Raw genomic sequence first — 26,789 nt, 5'->3', positions numbered from 1 at the left:
AAGGCATACACCACTAAACAAGCATGAATAGTAGCATGTTGTTATATTTACCTGCAATTGCTGAGGGGTTCTCCTGAGAATGAAAGTGCATCTCATTAATTGTATACAGATTAAGTTGCACACTGCTAAAATCATGTTTTGTGAGCATGTGCCGTTCATACAGTGCCAATCATGCCAACAGTGGTGTCAGTTGTTGTTCATACAGGATTCTGACTGTGTGCCACAATCATTACCATCATTACACCTGACATTTGCATGTGTTGCTTATGAATTTGAGAAGAGGAGCTGTAACGTACTGTATATAAATAGCATGCAAAACAGCAAAATTGCACTTTCCATGATGATATATGCCGACATATCTCAGGCGACATACTCACTGTCAGGGGTGATGATGTATTTCAAGCTATGGCAGCATCCATGCTGCCGGTGTGCTGGCTGTAACGTTACCTCTCTGACCTGCTCTGTTAATGGCAGGGCCACCCTGTAGGTTAATGGATACTGAATTTCCTCCACCTCTACAGTGCGGCCTCGCTGTGTCTGCCATACAGTGGCGGAGCCCGGGCTCTTATTCTGCTTAGATTAATGGCCCCAGCTTGGACTATTGACACAACACTTATCTTGTTTTTATGACTCGCTTCTATCTATAAACCTCAGAGGCCCACGTGTGCACAGCCACACACACTTACCTCACCGTGGCTCCTGCACGTACAGTTTAGTTACAGTTATACATCATGTTTCTCTGTGTAGTGCAGTTGATGTTTCCAGCTCAATCCTAATGGTCCTGAGCTCAAGGTAATGTGAGGACCTGAAGTGGCCTTTTACGCAATGCACCCAGAGAGACAGAGGATGATATGTGATGTAGATGGAAGATTTACATAAAACTAACAGTGTAGCGGCATGGCTCTGTTGGTCGGACGCTGCACTGCATTTCACTACCCATATGACTTGTGTTCTCTTTAAATGCATGTCTAAGTAACTCCTTTCCTGAAAATGTAATTTAGTTACACCTTTTTGCCTTCAACCATCCCAACCTCTAAACTGTCATTATCCTGTTGTTTACAGCTGTTATCAATTTTTAACATTTTTTTTGTGACCAATTCCAATTATGTAATTATTTATTACCAATGCACCATTTTTTTAAGTACCACTTAACAACTCACCTATACTACCACTAAAAAACACAACAATATATGCAGTACCATTATTTTTATTGGCTTTTGTTTTTCTTGTTGGAGCCGTAGTTGGATGTGGACCATCGATTCTCCCACTTCTCCTTCTTTTTTTTCCACAAATCAAAGAAGTCATGGGCTTCAGACAGGAGATGTCCTCCTTTTGTCCTTTCTTTTTTCCAGGAGTTCAGGTGCCTGTAAAGTAGGAGGGGACTCGTCCTCCACCTGCCTGGACACATCGACCCTCAGCTCATCCATGCGTTGTGGTGTCAACGTTTGTTGACGTCTGTTCATGGAGTTTGATTTTCAGGTCCTGTATCTCCCTGGGGAAGGACTTCTCCCTCTCAGAGGCATCTTGTGGCAGTGTTTTGATCTCTTGCTCCATTTTTGATCGGAGGACAACCTGTTCAGCCCTCAGCCTCTGCATCTGGCACTCTGGCACCTTTTCAGCAGGAGACTTATTATAGTCTCATGTTGCTGCTTTTCAGCCCTGAGCTCAGTTTTATTCCTCTGTTGGATCTCCTGTAATGAAACTTTCAGTGTCTGGAGCTCACTTGTTGTTTCCTTTTCCTTAGTCACCAACAGCTCTTCCTGTCTCTTCTGATGAGCCAGCTGTTTGTTTTTTTTTTGTTGTTGTTTCCTCCAGTTGTTGGTCAGGTTGGATCCTCTGTGTTTGCTCCTTCAAACACTTGGCTCTCTATTTACAAAACAGATTGCTCTGTAGCTGCGTCCAAGTCTGTGCTCTGTGGAGCGCGTTAATTAAATATTCCACCTGGTTCCAGAGAAACTGGTTTTCATTCACCTTTGACTCCAGGTTGGTGGAGAGCTCTGAGGCCTTTTGCTCCTGAAGGAAACTGTGTTCCTTCTCAGCTGACCCTTCAGCTCCTGGACCTCTTTGGGTAGAGCCTCATTTTGAATTTCTGTGGATAAAGAAGATTAAATGTGGAAATATATATATTTTTTTTTATTAAGGTGGCTTTTCCCTCTACTTCAAGTATTTGAGTTAAAGCAAACATATCTTGGACCGCAGTCTCTGAACTGTGAGGTACAATAGATCCAAACACAGATGGGTCCATATCACAGAAATGTACTGTACAAACGGTTAAGATGAAACTAATATCAGTTTCTAGACAGTGAGTCATTGTGCCGCCAAACTCTCTCTGACTTTGACATTTGAGGTTTTTAACTGAAACGTCTCAGCAACTTTTGAATGGATTGTCATGTTTCCCTGAGGATGAATTTTAACAATTTTGGTGATCCCTTGACATTTCATCTATCACCATCATGAGGTTTTAACTTTGATTTGTGACAAAATACCTACAGAGTTGAAAACATAGATCAGTAGACCTTTCAAACACCAGAAAGAAACTAATGTAGACGAAGACACCAGCTTGTTAAATACAGGTAGAAAGAAGGTGCACATGCACTGCGCATTGGCAATGTTTGTATTGTTATGCAGCTTTGCAGTAGATCAGAGGGAGAGAGAATGAGAATGAGCGGATGAGATGTCCCTGTAGGCTTCGCTTCCTCTGTACCTGAAGGATCAAACACAAAGAGTGAACCAAACATCACAGGAACCGTCAGCCACAGTTAGGCTAACAGATTGCCTTGCCCAAACTTATGTCTGTCAAAGAGAGGGGGATTGTGCGTGCGTGCGTGCGTGCGTGCGTGCGTGCATGCGTGCGTGTGTGAGTGAGCAGCAAGAGAAGAGAGGAGAGCAATTGGAGCAATATAAACTATTTCATCACATGTAGCCAACCTCAGTCCATACTGAGGTGACTGTTGGCAGTAGTATACTGACACACACACACATGCACACACAGTGGGTCCGTTCACCAAGCATGCTGGGTAATAATATGCTCTAATATAACTATATTTTCATCTGTCAGATCCAGACAGCTTACGATGCAAGCTGCTGAGTCCCACCAGACCAAAGTGGAAATAGTCCAATATCTCGTTATGTTTTGAAAAATTGAATATGTTCGGTGTCACGCTATTTTACACTTCACAGCTCAGAGACCATGTTTTTCCACAGGGATAGCTTAGTTTGAATGGTGCAGCATTTGCCAAAGTTCGAGGGAGAAATGAAGAAATGTAGATTAAGGCAGATAAGAAAAGCACAAATAGTCCTCTGGATACTGCAAGAAAATAAAGTTTGAGGGTTCAATACTAACCCCCCTATACAGAAATAATCAGATTTAGCATTGACTGCCGTATGGAGTAGCTAATGGGGATTGAAATAAACAAAACAGGAAACAGTTCACTAATTTAATTTCTGTGACTCGCTGATGAGTTGTTGAAATCACTGTCCCAGAGCTGATTTATGACAGCAGTATTAAGACACAAGTATACACATCCTTCCTTTAGCTGAGGTAGCTATGACGTGCTGAAGGTGGGTTTTAACCTCTTGGATCCACCGACGGTACCCAGACAATCAGGCATCCACAGAGTCGTTTGGCCGTGATAAATGCTCCCCGCTGAACAGCAGCTGCTTGACATCAGTCACGATTGGCTAAGGTGGAAGTTGATTCCTGTGATTGGTCGATGGTGGTTAGATACAGACTGCTGATGATAGCCGCCCGGTTGCCTAGATACAGCCATCCCTCACTGTGTTAGTGGCCTTGGCAAAGTGACGGACAGCATAACTGCTCTGCAGAGGAATTTGTCAGTCTGTTGATTCTGCAGAGAATCTCTTCATCCATCTTTGTAATGGATCTGTATCCTTCTCTGAGTCTCTTCATCTCTCTCGCTCTCATTCTGTTTTTCTCTTTATTACTATATGCATTTGCCATTATATTGACATGAAAGTCTAAAATTTACAGTACAATATAAAATGCAAGCAAATTAACAAAAAATAGTTTCTCACATTCCTGTGATATTAATTCAAACACCAGTTTCTTACAATGTCTTTTTATGCTGTTAGTGTTGAGTCTGACAGCCCATCTGTCAGTCTGTCACATTAATATAGAGCTTTAAAGATATAAAAGTTTTTTATATAAGTTTTTGTCCCCTCATGCCCTTTAGTGCAGTGCCACCATCAGGTCACAATTTCCACTTTTCCTCTTTGGTCCAGAACACATATAACACAATAATACCTTAAATTTGCTGTGGACATTCATGGTTCTCCGAGGATGAACCCAAGGTCTCAAAACCTTTTGGGCTTATTTTCCAGCAATGCCCAACTCACTGTATATAATCTCACGTCATATGTGCAATACAAAATACAATTTTGTTGCTTCCATTTGTCAAGAGCAAAAGCAGTAATGTAGACACAGTACTCTTGTTGGGTCTGTGGCCACTGACTGCACTGTGTGGTTCCTCCTTCAGTACTGCATACTCTGGCCACGCTCCAGACTCTGAGCCCAGCAGACCGCCTGCTAATTTGTTTCTCTCTCGGTGGACAGACAGAGGACTAGAGGACTCCACGACTGCACATTCTCCTGGACACTGTGTGTGTGTGTGTGTGTGTGTGTGTGTGTGTGTGTGTGTGTGTGTGTGTGTGTGTGTGTGTGTGTGTGTGTGTGTGTGTGATAGAGGCGTAGACGGTTAGTCAGAGGTGGCTCGTTTTCGGCTCTCTGGGAGCTTGGCCACGGATCGCTGCCATCCTGTGAGCGTCTTCTGCTGATGATTCGTATTTCAGGCACGGTGTTAATCGCGCACTCGCACAGATGCACAAAAATATACACAATATTTTACTTTGACAAACATAAGATAGCCTTCTAACCTTTGCAGCCATGTCTATTACGCAGAGGAAAGTGCAGAGGCAGTGAGGCAATGTGAAAGTGAGATAAAGACATAAAAAGAGTGAGCACAGAGAGGTAAAGATTTCAGAACAAGAGCAGGAAACAGGCAGAGAGAGGAAGATTTATGCCAGAGCTCTGCAGTCATTTATCTGTGGACACACAAAGTAGATTAACTCATTAAACATAATGTGCTCAGTGGTCAGTTGAGTGGCCAGCAGAGCATAAACAGACCTACAGATGGTTCTCCACAACTGGACTGTAGTTAAATGGGACCATTGCAAGGTCCCTTAACCTGCTTTATCGCCTGCTGTGAGTTGGACCTGTGCAGTTCACAGCAGCAGAAGCCTCGAGGATCTATGTTTATTTCCCTCTGAAATTATTTGAACTGACCTCACTTACCTGCACCACAATGCACTGTTAACAGACATGGCTAAATGACTTCCTGTCAGCTCCCGGTGTTAACTTCACCTCAGCTACCTCAGCCCCTCCCTCCCTGATTATCTCTCAAGGCCAGTGACATGCTCTCGTTGAACCCTCGCCTCAGTTGCCTTGACAACTGTTCTCTCACTGGGCGGGGTACCTCTCACTTTCTCAGTGATGGTGTGATAAGTGCTACAATTATGTAAATTCTGTCCAACCAAAGTGTTTTTGCAGATTAGACATAGCTATCTGAAAAGCTCTCGGGCCGATGCTTTCAGCTCTGAAGTTCTGTAGCTAACAATCCTTCCTGCATTGTTGCATTACTGCTCGCCTCTGAATCTATCCTTTGTTCATCTTTTCTCTCTTTTACAAAAAAAATTGCAGGAAGGAGATGGGAAAGCAGGTAAACTATCCATTTAAGTAGATATATAGATAAAAAAAAGCACTTTAATATACTTAGGATATTGAGAGATTTATCTATAGTATTTAACTGAATATATAAAGAGATGGAGACCATAGCTGTTTACTCATTAACTACTGCCACCAGATACTCAATAGGTCTCTGTAGTAAGCATTGAATTAACAATTCATGATTCAGACACTAATGAATTATCATCATTTTTTGTCACCGCTTATGAGTGTTAACTCAAACTTCATACGTATATCATACAATGCATTGCCTTCTGTGGTTGTTGTTGCCACCGTGGGCATTTCTGAGAACACCATATAATGCATATGTTTTATATGGAGAATTGGGACACTCAGAGAAGATGGCAGAGGGTAAATGTATTGCACTAGGGAGATGGAAGTTAGTTATTTTGGAGACACGCAAAAAGTTTAAGCCCTCACAAATCCCAACTATTGGCTGCAAGCAGACAGCAGATGTTAAAAGGCATGTGTGTTTTGTTTTGCAGATTTATCTTACAGATGTGTGACATTTCTTCTCCATAAACATTGTTAGAGCAGCAAATTTCTTGGATTCATGTATGCATGTCTTTTTATTCCCAGTCACCCTCTGTGCTTTCATATCATCTGTTTCTGACCACACTTTCCACAATCCTGTTAGCAGTGCTTTAGTTTTGGCGTGTGCATATGCATGTGCGCATTTTGAGAGGGCTCTTGTTCTGGCTTATAATAACAATCCTGTCCCTGAGAGACGGACTCTCAGGGGCTGCTACAGTTACACCAGCAGCGTTGCCGCAGAGTTTGGCTTTGGCACGAGCTCTGCCGCTGTTAGGAGGCTTAAAGTGTATCCCTGGAGAGCTATGGCTTAGATCCCGAGTTGTCACTGTGTTGCCATTCTTCTCCCTCTTGTCTGTGCAGCTTTACCACTTTCTGAATGCATACCTTACTGTGTAGTCTTTGATTAAAACTAAAGAGTAAAATGTACTATAAAAGTGTGTTATCACTGAAGAATGGAGAGAGAATGTATTAGAATTGCATCTACATAGTAAATTATGAGATAGTTACCAAGTCGATGAGAAAGGGAGAGTTTCTCTGTATGTATATGTGTGTGTATACCCTTAGAAGCAGATGTTGCTTGTATAGATGAAATGGAGTGGGGAGTGTACATTAGAGATGATTGTTTTTCACAGGGAGTGATGCCACAGCTAAGACCACAAAGCCAATGCCACCTGCGGAGCTCTGCTACATCAGCAATGGTGTTTTTAAAGAGAGTCAGTGCTTTTATGTTGGAGCGTAGACATTTCTTTCCTTTGACACGGCGGCTTTCAGCCGAACTGGTCTGAAGGCAATTTTCATTCTTGTGTATGTGCAGCATTGAGCATGTGGCCATCGAGTCTGACTCTGGAGTGGCCTCTAATGACCTAATATAGAGCAATAAATGATAGGGATGGGAAATAAAATCGATACGCTCAACATATATCACTGTACTACTTTTAAAAGCAGTATAGCAATGATACTGCTGAAATAAAATGAAGAGTAAGACATGTGGTGTGTATTGTTTTTGGAAATATCACTCATGATATACAGTCTCTAGAAAAGTTTTAAGAAATTTTTCTCATGGGTCTACTCTTAAAAAAATGCAGACAAAAATCGCAATTAATCATTATGTCGACTTGAGTTACTTATAGAATCACAATTCTTAAGAATTACAATACATATCGAGTCAGCACTCAAATATTGAATCGGGGGATAAGCATATCATCCCAGCCCTAGTTAATGATTGCAACCATTCCTAAACACATACACACATGTACTTGCGTAACTGTTACCATAAAGCTTTTTAATGCACAACCGGACCCACAAGCAATGTGTGAAAATATACTTCTAACAGATGATTCAGTGGGACCATGTTTGTTGGCGTATGCACGCGTGTTTGTATGCACATTGGTATATGCTTGGTTGAAAAGGCTCTTTTGAACTTTTGGGCAGCGCTGGTCTTTTGTTGTCTGCCTGTCAGTCGCCCACACTCTCTCCAACCCCCTCTCTCTCACCCAGCATCCACCCATCTTCCCATCCTCTCCCTCCTCATCTCCCATCCTCCAACCACAGCTACAGGCTCTTTCATCTACCCTCTGCTGGAAGAGGGATGGAGAATGTGTCAGTTCCTCCGTGTGTGTCTGTGTGTATAGGCCCCCACAGTAGGTGTACAGCAGCACAAATGCGAACATTTCATCAGTAGCAATTTGACCTTTCACCTTGTGTGTTGTTGCCATCCATTGTGCGACTGGCCCATCATGGCCACATTAGCAGTCTGAACACCAGAGATGGCTGCTGCTGTTGTTGCACTGCTTGTAAATGGGAGATGCACTTGTGTGCGCACACACACGCGTACACACACACACACACACACACACAGTGACATGCTCTGTAGCAGAGTAAGATCAATTTTCACCCTGGTGTCCTCCTAACTGGAATCAGAATGACATTAGAATACTAATAACCACAATGTCAGCCGCAGAGGTGCCAGTTGATAAAGGTCAGTATAGACACTCCTAATTGTCCCACAACTTTGTAATTACAAAGTGAAGAAACCAGAAGTTGTGGCAGTATTTTTTGTGTTGAAATGATTAATCCATTAATGGATTAGTTGATTGACAGAAAAATAAATGATTAAACTTTTAAGTTATTTATCAAACAAAAAACGCTAAACATTGACTGGTTCTTGCTCCTTAAATGTGAGGATTTGCTGCTTTTCTTTGTCTCCCTGTGATGGCCATTTTTCACTATTTTCTGATATTTTATAAATTGGCCTCTTAGTTTAAAAAATCGTCAGATTAATCAATAATGAAAACAACTGTTTGTGGCAGTCCTAGAATATTAGTTAGTGACTAGTCAGTTCCAAGGCTGAGCATTCATAAATTATTAAAATGAAAGAAAGGACTATGCTCTTTTTAATCTTCTTGCCTTGTGTGTAATTAGATGTGAAATTGGCCGAAGGATTTCCTTGTTAAGGATTTTCCAGAGGGACAAACAGCACATAATAGAATTCTCTACATTGACATCAAGCTGTATCCATGGTAATACAATGAGGCACCCATTACCAGGCCAGTGCATTCAGCAATGTACACACATATACGCACCACACACAAACACACGCATGCAACACGCACACAGAGCCTCATTAGGAATTGCAAAGGAGGGGCTGAACCCTCCTCCTTCATGTGTTGGACAGAGGAAAAATGAGATGAGAGGTGGTGGAGACAGACAGAGAGCATGTCACTTCAGAAACAAAGGGCTGTGGTGATTTGCTGTGATTGCACATGAAAGGGATACTTTTAGTGGTGAATACAAGTGAAATGACTTTTTCTAAATGTTTGCAGTATGCCAGAGGTCATTAAGGGGAGAGATGACCTTAATTTACCATTTTAGTTAGTTGATAAATGGACTTGAATCTCCAGCTGTGTTTTCTCTTTCTCAGCATTGTTATCGTCCTTCTCTCAGCAGATGCCTTGTTTGTCACTTGCTCTGCTTTCTGGCCTCCATCCATCTCCTGCCGGCCCTGAGGCCAAAGTCCACCCAGCTTTAATCACTCCTCTTTAGCCTGCCAGCCCACACAGGACCTTTGCACTGTTACTGCTACTGTTGATACAGAGGAAGGACGGCAGCAGTTTGGGCCCCTTTGCAGGATGGTTCATAATCACACTAGGCAGACAGCTGGGGGAAGTGTTATGTAGAAAATGTCTGGTAAGGAGACTAATGTAATTCAGACTGAACCTACCCTGAGTTAAAGTTATAAGTGTTTATTGCCTGAAGTCTGTGTTTGCCTGAAGCACCTTACAGGCAAAGAGTGTTAGATGACTCTTCTGAAAGTGTTCTGGCTGTTACACAAGAGCTGAATGTTACAAGTGCATACGTAAGTGAGAACTGTGCGTCATTTTGATAAAACTCACTTTGGTGTTTCTGACTAAATCCTATTTATCATGTTGTTAAGAGCCTTCACATAATTTGCAGGTGTACACACACACACACACACACTTGACGCTGCAGACAGACTCATATGCACAACATGTTGCACATTCAGACACACCTGATGTGTGACCCTGTGAGACCACTGCAGCTCTCTCTGTAAAATATTAACAGACATTTGCCCTGAAGCAGACTATTAATCTTCCTATTAGTGTACAGAGAGAAAGAAGAACTTAAGCCCCAAGAACATGCTGTCTGCCTGACTACAGAAGGTTTTTGTCATTGTTGTAGTTAAATAAATTAAATAATAATAATAATAATAATTAAAAACAGTAAATTTGTTGTTGGTAACTGCCACAACATGGTCATTTATTCCTGAAATTCAGTTCATTTATGATCATCAATGGCCACAACAAAAAACTGAAATAAAATAAAATTTGTTGTTTTTTTCAAGGTCCCTTCTAGAATGTTTGTTCAATAAAAGAAACCTGTGCAGACTTAAATCACTTTGATGACACTGATTTCAAATATAAATCCTTCATCATGCATGATGGAAATATATAGATAAAAGTAAAAGGTAAAAATGAATCTTCAAAGATGCACGTTACTGTGTAATTAAAGTGCAAAAAGATACAGATCGGGCAGCATTCTGTGTATTCAGTATTTGCTATGATGGCAGTGGTTGTTTTTTTTCTTTGTCTAAAAATAAAATATTACTTTTAACATTAGGAAGCTATAATTACGGTATGGTGGGTAGAGAAATGGCACTTATACGGATTAAGTCTAAATGCACCAAGAAGCTGTGTGCTAGCTGTGTAATTAATTAACTAAGTGTAATGAATTGCTTCCTCTCCTCTGTAGGATCACCAGCTCAAAGGCTGAATTTACAAAAGTCAAATTCTGTGCAACCAGCAGCACAGCTGATACCTGTAGCTGCAGCAGGGCCTCTGCTGCCACATCCATCACAATAAAGGTGTTTGTGTTGAGCACAGCTCTGCTCTGTGGCATTTTAGGGTCCTTAAAGGACAGTTGAAGCCCGCTGTAATGAATAAGCCATCAGCTAGGCTGGGGCTACCAGCCGCCACAAGGGCCCTCCCTGTCACATCCATCATCTGCTGGGGGGCTGCTCAGCACAAAGGGACGGCCGCTTATCCAAAGGAGTGTGGTACAGGTGTGTGTCCAAAGAGGGAGGTTTGTTTGTCTTACGTCCAGCTAGCAGGGTCAGTGGCACTAAGGAGCTGTCATGATTTGAACAAGATTTAATCTCTTTTTTGCTGTTTCTTAATTGTGAATTTAGGAACAACAGCTGAAGAAGAAAGAAGGGGGAGGGAGGTGAGGGAAACCTTGGAATAGGGTTGTCAGAAGCGGGTGGTAAGAGGGTGGGCTGGGGTGGGGTGAGAGGGAGAGGTTGTCCTGGTCCAGAGGGGTTTGAGAGACACAAAGAGCTGTGGGTCCCAGAGGACTCTCCTCCATCAGCCCACCCTACTTTTATTACTGGCCTGATTAAACTCACCCGCCAGCCAGTAATGTAGCTATAATATATGATCTCTCTTTCTCTCTCCCTCTCCCACTCACACACACACACACGCACACACACACAAGCGTCTCACAGGTATTCTTAGATGTGTATGGACACACCCCTGTAGTTTGTCACATGACTAGCTCCCATGGTAACAGAGACAAAGACGTATTAGCATACTTGATAATTACTGCATATTTGTACATTTATATCGACACTGACCAAATTGTGCTTTATATTTGTGTATTTTTCACCATTTAATCTGTGGCACCGTCTCATCATATTCATGCACAAACTGCATTCCTACAGCATCAATATTAGTGAACATCACCCACTTAATGTAATCTATTCAGTCTGATGTTTTAAGTCAGAAGACATTTCATGTTTTCTTAATGGATAAAGTGTTTTTTATACCTGCTTAATTAGATAGATAGATAGATAGATAGATAGATAGATAGATAGATAGATAGATAGATAGATAGATAGATAGATAGATACTTTATTACTCTCCAAAGAGAAATTTGCATTAGGTTAATTAGTTTTATTGTTTAGTACCTCTGCAAAGCTATGGCAATGTTCAATTAGCTGGCACAAACATAATCTAAAATTGTTTTTTTTTCTCCCACATCTGTGGCATTTCCTAAAACACATCAAGAGATTCCAGGTGAAACGGGAAGGAGGAGAGTTTTTTATACACACACTCCCAGCGGGGCCTTCAGTGTAAAAGGGTTTTCATGTTACTGTGCCAATAAGAGCCTGGAGTGTTGACACCGCTATGGAAAGGGTCAGTGTCAGCCTAAAGGTTAGAATATTGCCAAATCTGTCTGTGGGAGTCTAGACGGGAGAAGTGAGTCCTCTCTCTCAGCTGTTTCTGAGGTGCTTCTGAGCAAGGCATTTCAACCTCCCAGCTGTGTAATGGCTGTGCTAGAGGGTGCAGAGCTATGAATATATATGTACCTCCGTCGTAAAGACCCATCATACATGCATCTGTGCTGCTTATCTTGGAAAATAATAGCTGTGCTGCACAAAGAGCAGCTCTGTATTGGCTTTTGTTCGGTCTGGAGCTGGAAGTAAACATAATGCCCTAAAACTAAAACACTCTCCTCTGATGCCTTTTAGGAACATGCATGCAGCTTAATTTGTGTTCTGGGAAGCTAGGCCTGCAATATTGTTTTATTTGGCCATCTATCATGGACTGGTGCTTTTTCAGTCTCATTTCACAGTCAGTTGGCGTGTACTGCTCTTTTCCCCTGCTCAGTGAGATGTGCAGCCCGGCCTAATCAGAGATCAGACTATTGATTCCCAGGCATGCAGAAAAAAGGGCTGTTGCTTGCCATGCAATACAAAGGTACTGAGTAGGCCTAATCAACACCTATTGATTATTCTATGCTGACCACTTCCTTCTGCTGTGCAGTTTTGTGTTCAGCATGTCTGGTATGAGATGTGTGCGTGCGTCTGTGTGTTTAGTTCTGTCGCTGTGGAAATGAAACACTGTTCCTGGAACATTTGTCTTAACACAGAAATAAATTGGAAATAAATGAGTAACTGTGAGGCTGCATTTTATCAAATAATCAACACAGAAGCGCTCAATCATGTGTTATCATAGAGCTATGTCAAGAGATGAGTGCATACGCGCACACACCAATGGAAAAGAACACCTGCTCATTCGCATGCATGCACACAGTCACAAAGTGATGTGAAAGCAATTGGCTGCAGCAGAGGAGAGGCCAACTCCCGGAGTTGGTTGCTAACGGCTACAGGATCCAGGGGAGCAGGGAGAGATGTCGATAATGACAATGTCACTCCCAGCCAACCAGCTCTAGAAAATGGGACAGGACACACACACACGCACACACACACATACGTTTACTCAAACACATGTAAGTCTATTGGTGCATTTGTAGCTCACACATGCACACACACACACACACACACACACACACACACACACACACACACACCTAGATGCTGAAATGGAGGAGCAATTTTCTTCCAACCAGGTGGCTTTGTGTTATTATAACCATGAAAAAGTGACTCGTCTCCAGAGGGCCAATAATGGCTCCAGGTCCTATGTTTGAATAAAGGATTTTCTTTTCTATTGTACACTGCAGGCACTATAATCAACAGAAGATTTCCCTACACATTCACTTAAAATTCAAGGTAAACTAGCAATTACTTTTCTTGTTGTCTGACCAAATTATGTTATCTTTTTCAATCACAGCTTTTGTCCTTAGCTTTAATGCATTTTGCATCTTTTATCAGTTTTACTGTATCAGCGGGGAGAGTCTGCCCTTTTCATTGAGCCTGTCCTGGTCCTCCAGTGTGTTATGGGTCCTTTAGCTGTCAGACAGTTAATTTCCTTATTCCATCCATCAGCAGTGTCTATTGTCTCCAAGGTCCACATCAAATCAAGTGGCAGCCAACATCAGTTGTTGTCCACAACTGTTTGTTTCTTTTTCAGCAATCTAATCCCAATCTTAGTATCATGACCAGTCTTACTGGACATTTTATCATTCAGATTGACCAGAGAACTCCTCTGTCTTACGACATGCTGTGTGTTTTCCGTGTAACAACAGGCCAAGATTACAATGGAGCTGATAAAGATGATGTAAGGTCATGCAAAACCTACAGGACAGCTACTCCGCTCTGCTGCTCAAATTGGGTGCTTTTTCACGCAGGCTTTAAAACTGAATGCTATTTGTCACCAAGTGAACTGCACAGAGAAATGAAGTGAGACCAGACATGTTTAATATGAACTCGTTATATATGTTTAAAGCCTCTGCATCTGTTAATCTGCTGTGAAATGGCTGCGGCATTGCTCCATCTTCTTTGTCGGGTGTTGATACCTAAAGCATATCATGAAGTGGGAAAAGTCTGATAGCCCTCAATATTCTTTGTTCCTTTTGAAAATAGGACACAGTTTTATTTTTTACAACCTCTCCCACTGACTGACTGCTACATGTAGCACAATGCAGCTGCAGACAGGACCCTGATGACTTCCTCTGTGGCTTCACAGTACAGACGTGGCCCCGACATTTTCCGTATGAATGCATTGAGTCTAGGATGCCGCCCTTATTCCTTCCACTTGGTTGCATATGTATCGACTGAACATGCTCGGTGAAGAGGAAAGATGGGCAGGGAGAGAGGTAAGAGAGGACGTAAACACACATTCTGCCTCAAAAAAAACTGAGGAAGAAGCGATGAAGGAGTCAGCCAAGGTGGCAAAAAGGAAAAGAGTTGCTAAAGCAGGAGATTAGAGGTTGCAGTCGTCCCTCTCCTCTCCAGCAGAGTGCTAAAATGAGACATCAGCAGCACAGTCAAGCATTTCTGATGCTCTATTTTCTCCACAGACTAGATGATGATTAATATCAATCATGTTTGCCTAACGCTCAGAGCAGAACATAAACCTTATTGTTATCTTAATGAGCCATGACCATGTAGACCAGCCCTGACTAATGGGGTTAAGCTGTTAGTTGGAGACCCTGATAAGAGACTCTGTGCTGTGTCTGCTCACAGGGTTCACACTATACAGTTTTTTTTTTTTTTAGCTTTCTCTACTTTGATCCTATAGGGAAGACACTGTGGAGAGTAAAAGCTTTGGAGCAAGACAAAATTAAGGAGTTCATTGCTGTACCGTACAGAGAAAACTGCAGTATTTCGGTCACCCCAGCAAACCTCCTATCACTCTCTTTTTGTGCCTCAACCTATATTTGCAACATATCCTTAACTATTTACATGTGTATTCTCTTTACTCAAGATGAAGTTAAACAGCCATTGGAATAAAGCAGTTTATGATATAAAACCATACAATACAGTTGAAAATGCATCCTTACACAAACACATGCAGTCACACAAATAGACAGTTTCCCCTCAGGCACCGGGCATGTGCTGTGCATTGACACTATGCAGATGAGACCTGGTGCCCTCCAGCCCTCACTCAACCACCAGAATCCCTCCTGTCTCCCACGTTCCCCTTACTCCTCTTTCTCTGGCACTCCTCATCTCCTTCCTACACTCTCCTTCCTCTTACACACCCCCCCTAATTTCTTAGTTAGGTTTGCTTCATATAACTTTTGTTTTCCCAGCTCAGTGAATCAGTGAAAAATTGTTCAAGAGCTTAGGCTAAGAGTTTATACTAGAACTGTGTGTCAGTGTGTTTCCAAGTGAGGTTTTACAGTGAGTGTTTAAGTCACGTTTATACAATGATTCAGCAAGTCAGTGCCTAGTATTAATTCTGCCATGGCTGGATGCACTGTATTTGGTACCAATGTATTGAGATCAACTGTTGATTAGCAAATTCTACAGTCGTGCAAATAGTTGATAAATACAAATATATCTTTAGAAATCAGATGTAATTGGCTGCTGTTGACATATTGAGTATAATGTGCTCTTTTCAGACAATAGTGTAAACAATTAAGTGCCCACAAAACCATGTTCTGGATGAAATTATATTGCGCATTTGCCTACATTCTAGTCAAAATGTATAATTCGGTCGTGGAAGATCTCAGCAGAGTCATCTTGCACTCACCTTCCAGGCTCCACAGTGGCTGTTCTGTTTGAAAGAGCCTCCATGAAATCAGACCTGATATCTTAAGATTAGATTTGCTTCAATTAATGTTTTATAAGGGATCTGTGCATGCATGAGTTTGCATACTGAGACATTGATACGCGTCCACATCCTTTATTGGACTGCTGCCTCAGGACTGAAATCTGTATTACCCGAGCTGTGGCTGAGTGTGTATAGAAATGTGATATTGGCAATACATATCACATTAAAAAGCACTGGAAAGGCTTGGAATGAGACATGCTAATCAAAATAAAGTTTGGCCAGACTAGACAGTATTCTTCATTTTTGTGCATAATATCCCCATAGCTAACTTCACTGACAGACAAATATATTTTTAAACAGTCTGCATTTCAAAGGGCTTTAGATGTCTGACAAAGTTTGAGAGAGGTGACTGAAGCTGGAAAGTCCAGGCGAACATTTCACCTGATGAGATGAATCAGACAGCTTTTAATTCACACTGTTATCAGTTTGCCTTTTCCCTCGCTCTCTATCTACCTATAGAGAGATGCAGGGAGTCGGTGAGACTCTGAGAGAAACTATCCTCATCTTCAAGGCCCTGTGTGGTGCTGGGAGGAGAGAGAGATATCGGGGCCAAACTTTCCCTCGCTCTGACTGACAGAGATAAGGCTTCACAGCAGCAGCTTAGTAAAATAAGAAAAGGCTGGAAAGAAGGGAGGGAGAAGTACTTCCATCTGAAGAATAAAGAGCAGGAGTAATTAACTCTCCCATTAGCCCAATTGGTCAATAATACTGCTCTCTGTGGACTTCCTGTTTGTCCGATTGGAAGAATCTGTGGCCTATTTCTCCTCTCTGTTCAATTCCACCTCATCTAGCTTCTTCCCTCGTCTCCCTTTTTCTCATTTAGCCTCCTCTGTGCTTTCGACCATGGCCATTTAGCCCTCCTCTGAACTCCAGACTGAGTCGCCACAATGCTTTTTCTGTGGTGTGCTGTCCCAAATGTGTGTGTCCCTGTTCTTCAGTCAACTCGGGTGTGTACATGTGGCCTTATAAGGGGTACAGGAACTATCAGGCCTTCATATGAGTACGCTGGGAAAGTTCTCAGAAACTTAGCAACTTTGCCTGTTAGTGTGCTTCCATCAGCCCACTGTCTCAACATCTGCGTCTTGTTTAAGGACTCACTCAGATAATTGCTACACAGTAAAAAAAAAAAGTTTTCTGTCTTTTATGCCTTCGTAACTCATATAGTTACTTTCATTTATGTAGGTAAATGTCATTTTCTGTTCCAGGTTAAACAAGCTGAAACCATTTTTCTAAATATATGTACACCACACACACACACACACACACACACACACACACACACACACACTCTGTCATGTTTGTATCACTTCAGAGGACATTACATTGACTTACATTCACTTCCCCTAATCCTAATCACCTTTACCCTAAACCTAACCTTACCCTAACCTTAGCCCAAGTCTTCACCGTAAAATTGAATGATAAAGTGATGTGGACTTGTGTTTTGACCCATAAGGAATTGCCTGGGTCCAGATCTTTGAACATAAGGAAGGCAAGTCCCCACAGTGTGACTTTGTAAGCAGATTTAAGGCTCCATATTGACAACACCAGACGTGTTTCACAGCATAGTAGGAAAAACACAGGTGTTAATAACATTAAGACTGGCTCCGTTCTGTGTCCCACTGAGCCGTGACAGTGTGCACAATACCAGCACCCTGAAACTGAATGGAAATGGCATTCAACCGCTGCTCATTTTAATATTATTTGCAGGTGTGTTTTCTTGCAGGGACGTGTCCAAAAGTCTTCTGCTGAAAAAGGCCTATTGCAACTCATTTGTTGTGTGATTTCAGCACCTTGGACAGATCCCCAGTATTTATGCAGTACATCAGCACTATGTTGCTATTATAATGCAGTGTTTTACCATACTGGGAACCATTAGATTATTTTTGTTTTGTTTTGTTTTCATTTAAGAAATCACATAACTAGTAAAACAAGACAACGTGACGTATAATAGAACCATGCACATAAACAAGTAGATGTCTCAGTAATGTTCCACCTTAACCAAATTTCTGAAGTGTCAAATGATTGATTTCTAATTCTCATTGTTACTCTCTTCATATCATGTAATCAATTAGCCAAGCCAGTCCAGTCGCTTCTTGCTGTATAGTGTTTCCTCTCTATTTATTTTGTTTGTGTTGACTTAAAATCACAATGTTCCTGCATCTTCTCTACAAGAAGCTGTTCTGTGGTCATAATACATTACAGTACAGTGATTTAGCCTGTCATATACAGCAGTAATTACAGTAGTCCCATCAAACAAAGTAGCATTTGGACTGTATCCTCCACACGATAATTAGCTGATTAAGATGTTAAACTATTAAACACTGCTTTTGGTGTTGTCATGCACACATCTACTTTTCATCCATTCCTGCTGTCTGTCTTTATCTCTCCCTATATGCCCTGTCTCCTCCATACCCCCCCCTGTCTGTCTCTGTCTCACTCCTATCCATCCCATTTTGGGGTGTTGGATGTTTTCTGGTTGGTCCTCAGGATCATCTCACACCCCATCTGGCCTCTTGCTTGTACTCTTTCCCTCTTATGAAGCATTGACTTGGCTGCTGGTAATACACTCATCACATGTGCCTCACACACTCTCCCTCTCCATCTTTCTTCCTTTCTTTTTCCAAGACAGACATATTAACACTTCTCAGAATGTGTTGATATGTGATTATCTCCATCATATCATTTTCACTGCTGCTCGCCGGTGTAGTGTGTTTTTTTTTTTTTTTTTTTTGGAGCTGCTTATCTTGCAGTCTGGCAGTATAAATAGTACACAATGGATCTGGAGCTGGAGTAGTTCCTCATCCTGCCTCCGGTCCTCACTGGCTGGCAGTCTTCTAGCCCAGTGAGTGTGCATTCTTAATGCTCCCCTGGCCTCGATGAGAGAGATGATTGGTAGAATTAATTGTGGCTGGAGGGCCGAATGGGAATAAGTGGAAGAAGAAAAGGCGAGATGGAGGAATGGTGGGGGGTTATCTGGCTGGTTTTAGTGTTGTGTTTCCTCCCTTAAAGGCTGGCATAAGAGGATGTTGAAGTTGTTTTTTATACACTCACTCTTTTTGTCTCTTTAGATTAATATTAGCCTGCAGTTAACTCAATCCTATTTTCTTTTATAGCTCAGTTTGTCCTTCTCTTCATTTGTGATTTACACCTGTGTGCTTGGAGGGAAGAGATAAGCGAGGCTAACGCTGTGACAATCATAATGTAATGGCCTCCTCAGCTCCCCCGACAGTAATGCTATCAGAACATAGTTTATACCCCAGAGTGAGGTGTCATTAAATGAGATGAATGGACCCTAAAATGAGGGACAAACAATTTGTGTGAGCCTTTGTGTGTGTCTGGATTTGCGAGCCTGTTTGTTTTAGGGGACTGTGAAGAGATAGTTTAATCCAGTATAATGACAGATGATATCTGAGCTCCTAACACAGAGGAAGCTATTACTGCTCTTCTTCTCAGTGCCTATTCAACATTCTTGCCTCTCCCAAATTAACGGCAATAGATTTTCAGCATGACACAGGTGATGGAGCAGATGAATAATACAAGCTTTTTGAAATATACTCAATCTGAAACAGTACAAAGACAATATATTTAATGCTTTACCTCATCAGCTTCATTGATTTTTGCAAATATCTGCTGTTTCTGAATTTGATACCAGCAATATATGTCAAACAAGTTGAGACAGGAGCAACAAAAGACTGGGTAAGTTGTGTAATGCTCCAAAGACACCTGTTTGGATCATTCCACAGGTAAACAGGTTGATTGGTAACAGGTGATAGTATCATGATTGGGTATGAAAGGAGCATCATCAGTTGTTTACAAGCAAGAATAAGAACAAGAATGGAGCGAGGTTCACCACTCTGTGGACACATGATTGTATTAGGATATTACTACATGGGCTCAGGAGCACTTTGTGAAACTGTTTGTTTGCAGATGAAATGTAAAATAAAAGTGAATGATCCGATAAAAATGGATTATAACAACAAATGTAATCTATCTTTCACCTGCAAAAAACCAGAAGCAGTTCTGAGAAGGATGTGATACACATGTATGTGTTTGTGTCAGTTGCTGTTCTCGCTCACTGTCAGCAGATTGGAGGGTCTCCATGAAGGATTTATGTGCTGGTTTTATGGGGTCTTGTCATAGAATGCCTGTATGGGAATATAAGAAGTTGGGGGTGGGGTGTGTGTGAAGGGTTTCGGGGGTTAGAGTAGTAGCGTTCTGGGGAAGCTGTCTCATCATTTATTTATACAATCTACAGAAGAAGGGGTTAGCAAAGAGAGGGGGGCTGTCTTCTACAAGCCACACTGGGAATACTGTAGGTCAAGAGTTGTTTTTCTAGCTACCAGCGCAGTTCTTTGTCTGAAAAAGTGAAGCCAATAAATTAACACACTATACGGCATGGATCTACTCTCCTCATAGCATGTTGTACCCAAGTATGTCTCATTATCTTAAACCTCTCGGCCCCCTTGATACACGACTGTACATACATCTCCTGTTTAGACAGTCCAGTGATTTAGCTGTTGGTGCTGATGATGCCGAAACAAAGAAACAAATGCCTGTCTTTGGAAGTTGGCACAAAATGAATCATCAGCAATTCATTTGTCCTGTGAAAATACCAAACATTTGCTGGTTTTAAAAATGCTTGATTTTGTGAATTGAATACATACCCGTACTTTCTCATTTATTTCTATTTTTTACCGATTGTGCCATTGCACTGCAATGGATTATTGTTGGATTAATAATTGGATTATTATTGAGTAATCTGCTAATTGTTTTGTAATGTGTAATTTAGTCTATAAAATGTTTATATTAAAAACAAATCACTTATAATCAGCTCACAGTTCTGATATATTTTGTGTGATCAACAGTCAATAAATCCAAATTGGTGAATTTATATTGATCCAAAAGGACAAAATCAGTAAATTCTTCATGTTTGTCTTTAAGATGTAGCCAGCAAATGTTTGTTTTTTTCACTTGACAAACAACTGATCACATATCTGGTTTATCAACTAATTTGAGGGTGAGAAAACAAACTATAGGCCTAACCGCTGCTGCTGCTTACTTTATGGTGTATGATTGTAATTTACAGCTGATCAATGTTCCTAAATCTAACTAGAGCACATATTGATCTCTCTATACATTTAGATTAATTGGATCCTATATCCACATAATGGTTATGTCGCCTTGAGCAAAATGCAGCCTTTTATCTGCTTTTAATTCTCTACTCTGGTTGGTCACTTTTATATACATCATTGTTCCTGAATGCCCTCACAAATACTCCAAAAAAATGCCCATTTGGTCCTCTAGTGTGTATTGTTGACACTTGAAGCATCAGTGCTGAAGTACTGTCCCGAGTGCACAGTTTAAAGACACACATACATACATACACACAAACATACACACAAAGCAGAGGCATATACCACCACACAGCCCTACAGGGACAGAACCATTATTCCCTACTGAGGAGCTCTATCATCATCAGCCACACACACGTGCATGCACACACACACGCACACACACACACACACCCCAAATGCCTGAGCTGCAAGAGACAGCAGAGTCCTCTATGTGCCCATGTGCCCTGGTGTCTGTATGGCAGCATAGAGGCAGCGATCCCTCTGGAGAGGACATTAATCCAAGACCTAGAGGAGACCGCTGACAGTGGAGTTGCAAAAACAGGGAAATAACATCTTGAAATGGGATTTTATTAGTGAAACTGTTTTTGTTGCTTTGTAAAACAAACACAGCACAGGATGGTTTATTGTATCTGTGTAGGAAGTCAACAATATCATGATTGTTGAATTAGATTTCTCACAGTTGTGTGTGTATTCTTGGTGCTGAACATATTTGTAGACTTAGAATACCAACACTTTTCCATCCTGTCACTGTGTTTAAGCTCTTGGCCATGATGTCCAAACTTTTATCTACCTTGAAATCCCTTGGTGAACACTGTTGGACTCCAGAAAGCCACACCTACTATCTTTCACCAGGCTGATAATGAGAACCCATACTGTGTAGCCGAAAGAGATGCTGTCAGATTTACATGAGCACTGACACCATAGATTCAATTAAAGAGTGGCTTAGTTCAGAATGTTTTTGTAATTAGGTTTCATTGCATTTACACGGTAGTACAGTTCATCAGAGGAGGCAGGTTAAGATTTGAGACGTGTGTGGCAGGTTGAGGAGATTTGATTCAGAAGCTGCAGAGATGTTAGCATAGAGTCTGTTGGAGAGGGTTCAGTCAGACACAGCTGTGAAGATGAACTGGCTCTAGCTGTGGCCTTTGTTTTTACACATCACACACCTTACGCACACAAATGTGGGAACAAAAAGACACGTGCATGTACTGAAATGTGAAAATACACACACACACCTCCACTGTGCTCAGTGGTGCATAAGGTCAGCAGGAAACAAAGAGGCGGGGGTGACAGGTAATTTCATAACCCCTTCTATACCTGCCCTCACATCTACACTTTCATCCACCAACACACTGTTAGTCAGAATCCAAGTGAGAAGGACACTTGACAGTTTATAATGATTTTAGAAAACTTTTTAAAAACAGTAATGTTACCTGATAACATGTAATTTTCTGTCATGAAATTACAGCTAATCTTATTGACATTCCCATCTTTTTTCTGAATTTGCATAGAGGCCTTGGATCTATATTCCACATGGCAATCACAAAAAGTTAAATTGTTTTCCCTCATTAACTCATCAGGTGGTTCAGATGATTTCAGTAGTTTAACAGTACACCTCAGTTTAAGATGCTGCCCATAGGAGGAAAATCCCAAAAGTCCTCATTTGTCCAAGCAGGTGGTTTAGATCAGAAGCCAACAGCTGTTTCTTATTAAGATGGAGGTTTTTAATTTATTGCCTAATTATTCATTTATTTGACATAGGGGGGTTATTTTAAACCTAATGTTTGATGTATAGGAAACATACCACAGTCCATGTCTTTTCCTTCCTGTTACTCTGCATCTCTGTCCTTCTGTGCTCTTTCATACAAAGTGTTCATTAGCTGTGTACCTTTTTACTTTGAATTACAGTGCAGCTCCGTTTGCTGCTTGCCTGCAGGTCTAACTCAAAGAGCATATTGGACCATCATTCATTCTGTTGTGGCACACTGACTGGCCAGGTTCTCAGTCATTCCACTAACGTGCAAGCCAGCCGATGGGTCAGCAATTCAAGCATGCATCCCTCCACCCAGACAGCTAGTCGGCCTGTCAGCTGCATGGTTGTAGGGCTGAAGGAATTGTGACTGCAGCTGAACTGTGTAATTGTGTAGAAGTGTCAGGCAGATTGGAGACCATCTGCTTCCTTTTTTTCCCTCTCTCTCCTTCTTCATTGTCCGCCTACATTTCTTTCACTTCCTATTTCAGAAGCTTCATCTTCTCCTCCTCTTCCACTCTTATCCTCTCCTTCTCCCACTCTCTTTATTAAGTGGGTTTGACATGCAGGTGACCTATTCAAGCAGGCACAGTGATATTTAGTATGCACTAGATACATCTTTTTGGCATTTTACCTCTCTTTCAATTGAACTGTTGTTCGTCTTTTCCACTGAATTTGTACCACCATCAATGAACTACATGAGCTCTTGTTGTTTCCTCGTTCTCCGGCTCACTGTCTGTTTTTTTTTATAACTACTACCATAATGCAGCCCCATTTTTTGCTTGTTGTCATTACTGTAATGATCTTGTTTTGGATGTTTAATGAGCATTGCTTCAATACACTCATACAGTTTGAGTGAACTCAGAGTGAAGGTTATTATGCAGCAGGTCTTATATCTGCTGTAGAAAGTTTTCCTCTCTTATGCTCCTTGGGATTTGTCCTTCTACTTTAAGCTGTACAGTGTTTTCACCAACAGAAGGTGGTTTAATTAAGTTATAATTGATTATCTTCATGGCTGTGGAGGCAGTTTCTCATTTATTTTCCTTGTAAAGCTGTTGGACTTTAAAGCTGCTGTGAGTTGAACACTTTGCCACCTTTTCATCAGAGTTATACACCCCTGCTGCAAATGTAGGTATGCGTGAGTAAGCAGTGATATTGACAGGCTGCTGCCTGGGGCACCTTTTTCTTATTACTGTGCTGAATACAAAGCCTCTCCAGCTACCAGCTGAAGTCGAGGCTCACTTTATATAACAGCAAATGTTTACAATGTGTTATCACAATTTGATCCGACATTATTTCTATTTTACCCAGCAAAACCCACATCTCTCTTTATTCTCCTTGGAATGAACATCTTTTCATCATTTGACACTGTGATACTGGTGACACACCAGGTCTGAGTGATGAGAAGGTTGAACTATTCCTGGAAAGAATATGTGAGGCATACACAGATGGATATTATTTGATATTTAATGAATATATATGATCTTGTTGGAAACACTCAGACCTGGTTGTCACATAGTTTTGTTGTTGCTTTGGCATAAAGTTTAAGATTGATACCGTTAAAGAGCCACTGACATGAGCCATTCAGTATGTGTGTGTCTATGTGTCTGTGTGTGGGCTTGGCGGGAAACTGGCCAGCGGCCACATTTTAAACTCTTTCAGGTGTCAGGTAGCCTGCTGTGAATGAGATGCAGGATTATTTGAGACAGAGCATCGATGCTGATTGAATTGGCTGATCCAGAAAAAGACATGCAGGGTTTTGTCAGACTGAGGAGAGACGGAAGGAAGCTGCTGATCTAATTGTAACACTGAATGGATTTGTGTTTGGCTCGGTCAGGGCGAACCTGCAGGAACGCACCTACAGGAATATGTTTTTGGAATATTGGCTGAGTTGCTTTGGATACCTCACAGGTCATGAAAACATATGCACCAAAATAAGCAATCCTATCCCCCTTGTTCTCTGTAGTAATTGCTTACACTGTGTGGACTCACACGACTGATGACTTTTTCCATTCAGCTTCATACCAACTCAATTACTGACATCATGCAAACAGTCATTTCAGCTACTTATCAGCAAGGCAATGGTTTTCACTCACTGTTGAAAGACTGAACTCTGCACTAAGCTACTTGAGCTCCGCGAGTACATGTGGGTGATTTTGGTGTCTATAACTCTGTCACATTTGCTCTGGTCCTGCACTATGTGTCCTGATGTATTTCCACTGTTCTTGTTAAAATCCTTTAGAGAAAGTTTTGACATGACTTCATCTTTCACTGCTCCTCACCTCAATGTAAACTGTGCAAACTGTAAACGTTGTCTTCAGCTCTCAGGTGAACATAATCAATAACCCCTCCTTGGGTAAAGATGAACTGGCAACAGTGCTTTATGTACTTACATACTTGTGTCCTTCGACAAGCAGCTAGTCTAATTTTGTTTTCCTCTTCCTTTTCTTCCTCCAGTCACAGATGAAGACACCGTGAAGAGATACTACGCTAAGTTTGAGGAAAGGTTTTTCCAGACCTGCGAGAAGGAGCTCCTGAAAATCAACACATTCTATTCAGGTATTCATTTACTTCAGTTACACTTGAGGCACCAATTAATGCTGAGTATATTAAATCAAAGTCAAATAAAGAAAGCAATTTCAGATCACTTGTGTGATCACTGGAGTGGTAGTCAGAGGAAATATTGAGTTGACTGTGTGAGTCATCTGTTGCAATATGAAGCAATATCACCATCATTTAATTTAAACAATTCTTCATGAATGATTCTGCTCTAGAATAATATTTCCTGCCTGATCTCAAATTAACTTATCGCCCTAATAATTTTACATGTATTGTATCATATACATGTATAAAGTATGATATAAAGACTGCTATAGGTATCTATCATCATTTGAGATATTAGAGTTTATTTACTCTGTACTAAGCTGCCCATTTCAGTGCCAAATGACATTGCCTCTGATCTGGGTCATTTGATTGAAGTAGCCAGTGGTCGTCATGTTTAGGTGAGCAGGCCTGCCTGTGTATATTTCAGGGAGCAAGAGGGGAGTATCTGTGTGCTGTGTAACATGAGATGGAAGCCATAATATATTCTGGTATTCTGGTACCGGAAGGTTGCCTTCTGGTTTTGAACTTCAGCTCAGGGGGAAGTGGGAGGTGTCCAAGGACAGACGGTGCTTCCTCTAGAGGCTGTTTGTGAAACTACAGGTCAGCTGAGGGCCAAGGTTGACTGGCAAGATTGTTCCAGCTCATGATGATGGAATATAACTGGCAGATGGATGTCGAGAGCAGCGAACAAACAAGATAAAAATCATTCCAGAGCTTGTTAGCAGGAGAGGCATTTACTGAGGTACTGAAGAAACTTCTTGAGTTTGTACTGACATACTATGCCAGTCGCTTACTGTTAGCTGCTGTGGCAGCTTGTTAACTGTCTTTTATTATGCTGATCCCATATTACTTCAGACAGAGCATTATGTGGGTAACGCAGTCCACCAAATAGGACTTATAAGTAGTATATAAACATTTTATAAGTAGGTTAGAATGTAGCACACTAAAATGTACTTCTAAACAAATATAAGGACAGTTTGAGTGTATGTTAATGATGTTGGTGGAAAGCAAAACAAAGGCATAAAAATCATTGTTGTTTGCTTGTGTCTGTGCTTGTGTTCTTGTGTGTGTGCGTGCGTGTGTGTGCGTGCGTGCGTGCGTGCGTGCGTGCGTGCGTGCGTGCGTGCGTGCGTGCGTGTGTGTGTGTGTGTGTGTGTGTGTTTCTCCGTGCTTCATGTGACATGTGTAAGTCTGTTGACAGCAGAGTCACATCACATCAGTATTACAGTCAGTGAGTCACCGCCTCCTCAGCAGACCTGAGCTGTGAGGTTAGATAAATGTTGTGTATGAAAACGTCAGTGTCTCCTTCCTCCTCCCAGACGTCTTGTTTATCCTCCACACACAGCAGGGTGAAGCAAGAAATTGCCGAGCTGTGTCCGACGGGCAGCTTTATCTGATGCCAGTTACTGTGTGTGTCAGTGTGTGTAGTGTGTGTAGTGTGTAGTAGTTTGAAAAAGCTGGTGAGGTTA

The 26,789-nt window shown here is 41.5% G+C and overlaps 1 protein-coding gene across 2 annotated transcripts in view; it reads left to right on the top strand.

The window, feature by feature from the left end:
- The window catches only part of xpr1a (xenotropic and polytropic retrovirus receptor 1a), a 61,699-nt gene that overhangs the window by 19,300 nt on the left and 15,610 nt on the right, over positions 1-26,789 (top strand). For both annotated transcript variants that reach the window (XM_041935963.1, XM_041935962.1), the window contains exon 3: positions 25,174-25,275. In XM_041935963.1, coding sequence (XP_041791897.1) covers positions 25,174-25,275 — 102 coding nt within the window. The remainder of the gene's footprint in view (positions 1-25,173; positions 25,276-26,789) is intronic.

Source organism: Chelmon rostratus, chromosome 4 (assembly GCF_017976325.1).
Source record: "Chelmon rostratus isolate fCheRos1 chromosome 4, fCheRos1.pri, whole genome shotgun sequence".
NCBI lineage: Eukaryota > Metazoa > Chordata > Actinopteri > Chaetodontiformes > Chaetodontidae > Chelmon > Chelmon rostratus.
The sequence above is the reverse complement of the archived record's forward strand: the minus strand, read 5'-3'. Positions and strand labels throughout refer to the sequence as shown.